Source organism: Aplysia californica, unplaced genomic scaffold (assembly GCF_000002075.1).
Source record: "Aplysia californica isolate F4 #8 unplaced genomic scaffold, AplCal3.0 scaffold00455, whole genome shotgun sequence".
Taxonomy (NCBI): Eukaryota; Metazoa; Mollusca; class Gastropoda; order Aplysiida; family Aplysiidae; genus Aplysia; species Aplysia californica.
The window spans coordinates 523183-525046 of NW_004797725.1; the positions used below are offsets into that span (position 1 = coordinate 523183).

Consider the following 1864-nt stretch of genomic DNA (forward strand, 5'->3'; position numbering starts at 1 on the left):
TAGCGGGCAAACAGGCAGACAGACAGACAGACAGACAGACAGACAGACAGACAGACAGACAGACAGACAGACAGACAGACAGACAGACGGGTGGGCAGGTAGGCGGGCAGGCAGGCAGGCAGGCAGACACACAGACAGAGACAGATTAATAGAAATGAAGAAAGTATAAATAATTATGGTTTATATGCTTGATGGTGTTGAACTCAGGCCTTTGTCATATTTATGTAAGTAAAACTTAGCCAGCTTTCATTGTCTGTAAAACTACAAAAAATGAACAAAAGTGGATTCAAAGTGTAAATAAGTCTATGCGACAGGTTGCAGTGTATAAAACCAGACAAAGGTGCACTTAATCAGTGAGCTCAATATGGTCTACTTTAAACTCTCTTAACTTATTTCTTTACAATAGAATTTTTGTTTGAGCCTCGGTTCGGACACAGATTTTTTTCGCCCCCTCCTGCCCACCCAGCAGTAATGGGTTCCTGACTTCGAGTTTGGGAAGTAAAGACGGCGTGGAAAGGAACTGACCACCCTACCACAATATGCCGAAGGCTCAGGAAGTTGTCTCACTAACAATTTTGACAATCCCCAATGTCCGGATCGGATGTGGGAACAACTTTACTTTTTAAATATTTTATCCATATTGAGATAAATCACAATACTGCTGAAATATGTAGAGGATATGAATGAATTTGTTGTCTCTGTATTGCCTGTCACTTGTTATTTGTGATGTCAATAGGCTTGAGTTACCACTGAAAAGTCAAACTTCAGCAGGTTTGAGAAAGGGAAAACAATAAAGACGAATATGACTACTACACATAACGACCTTCATGAATACAATGATGATTACCTTTATCAACTGATATCATAATCTGAATCACCACAACTTGATTGGTGTAACATCCTTTCTAGCCGAGAAATTTATTATGCCCGCATTTTACAATCCCATCAAAGGAAATGATATAATAAAAACTTGAACTGAAAACACATAAACTGAGTAAAGCTATAATAATAGTTCAATTTTCAAAAGATAAAAGTTCCACCTTTTATATGACAAATATGATTGTGAATGAGTCATCAACTTTGAGAGCATTCATGGATGTTTGTAAAGCTAGAATCTCTCTTCATAAGAACAGTAATCCATATAAATGTATGACTATAACAGCATTCTGGTATTTATAAGACTTTGCTCACTTGATCATTCTTGCTTCTGCATCTGCAGCAATTTTCTTTTCCTCTTTACGTGCAGAATCCACAGCCGCAAGGAGCTCCTTGTGACACTTGTCTTCAGTTCTTGCGACAGCCTCGGCAAGTGCTTTTTCTCCCCTGGCACGCTCTTCTTTTACTTGCTCCAATGCTTGTTTCTGCATTGCCATTTCCACCTTCAGACATTCTTCCTGTTTTCAAGATTGATGTTAAGATGTAAACATACGTCAAAAGCATACTGACATAAGTGGCAGATTTTTTTTTAAAACTTCCTGAGTACTGAAAAAAAAGAACTGCTGCATGACAAAATTGAGGACAATATATTTTCTTTAAATATGAATCAGAAAAATCGATGAACATAATTACAATTTTACGGTTAAATGTCAAAATAAAGGAGATGAAACAACATTTACTCCAGAAGTACCTGGTAGCCTGTTATTTTATTGAGACAGGTGTAGCGGGTTAATTAAGACAAGAAGACATTGTAAACTTTTATTTGAGAATTACTAATAATTGTACAAATAGCCAAGTTTAGATTGAATGAAGTGATTAAGATCTCCCAAGTTAGAATTTAGAAGAGGAAACTTTCATGATGAGCTTAACAGAGTAGAGAAAAAACCCCAGAGGAGATTTGGTGTGTGTGTGTGGGGGTGGGTGGGGT

At 37.4% G+C, this 1864-nt stretch overlaps 1 protein-coding gene across 1 annotated transcript in view; it reads right to left on the minus strand.

Annotated features, from left to right (window-relative positions):
• Nucleotides 1–1864, minus strand: part of LOC101854356 (uncharacterized protein C6orf163) — an 18395-nt gene that overhangs the window by 13808 nt on the left and 2723 nt on the right. Inside the window, exon 3 of the mRNA XM_005105175.3 lies at nt 1192–1394. Within this exon, the coding sequence (XP_005105232.1) occupies nt 1192–1394 (203 nt within the window). The remainder of the gene's footprint in view (nt 1–1191; nt 1395–1864) is intronic.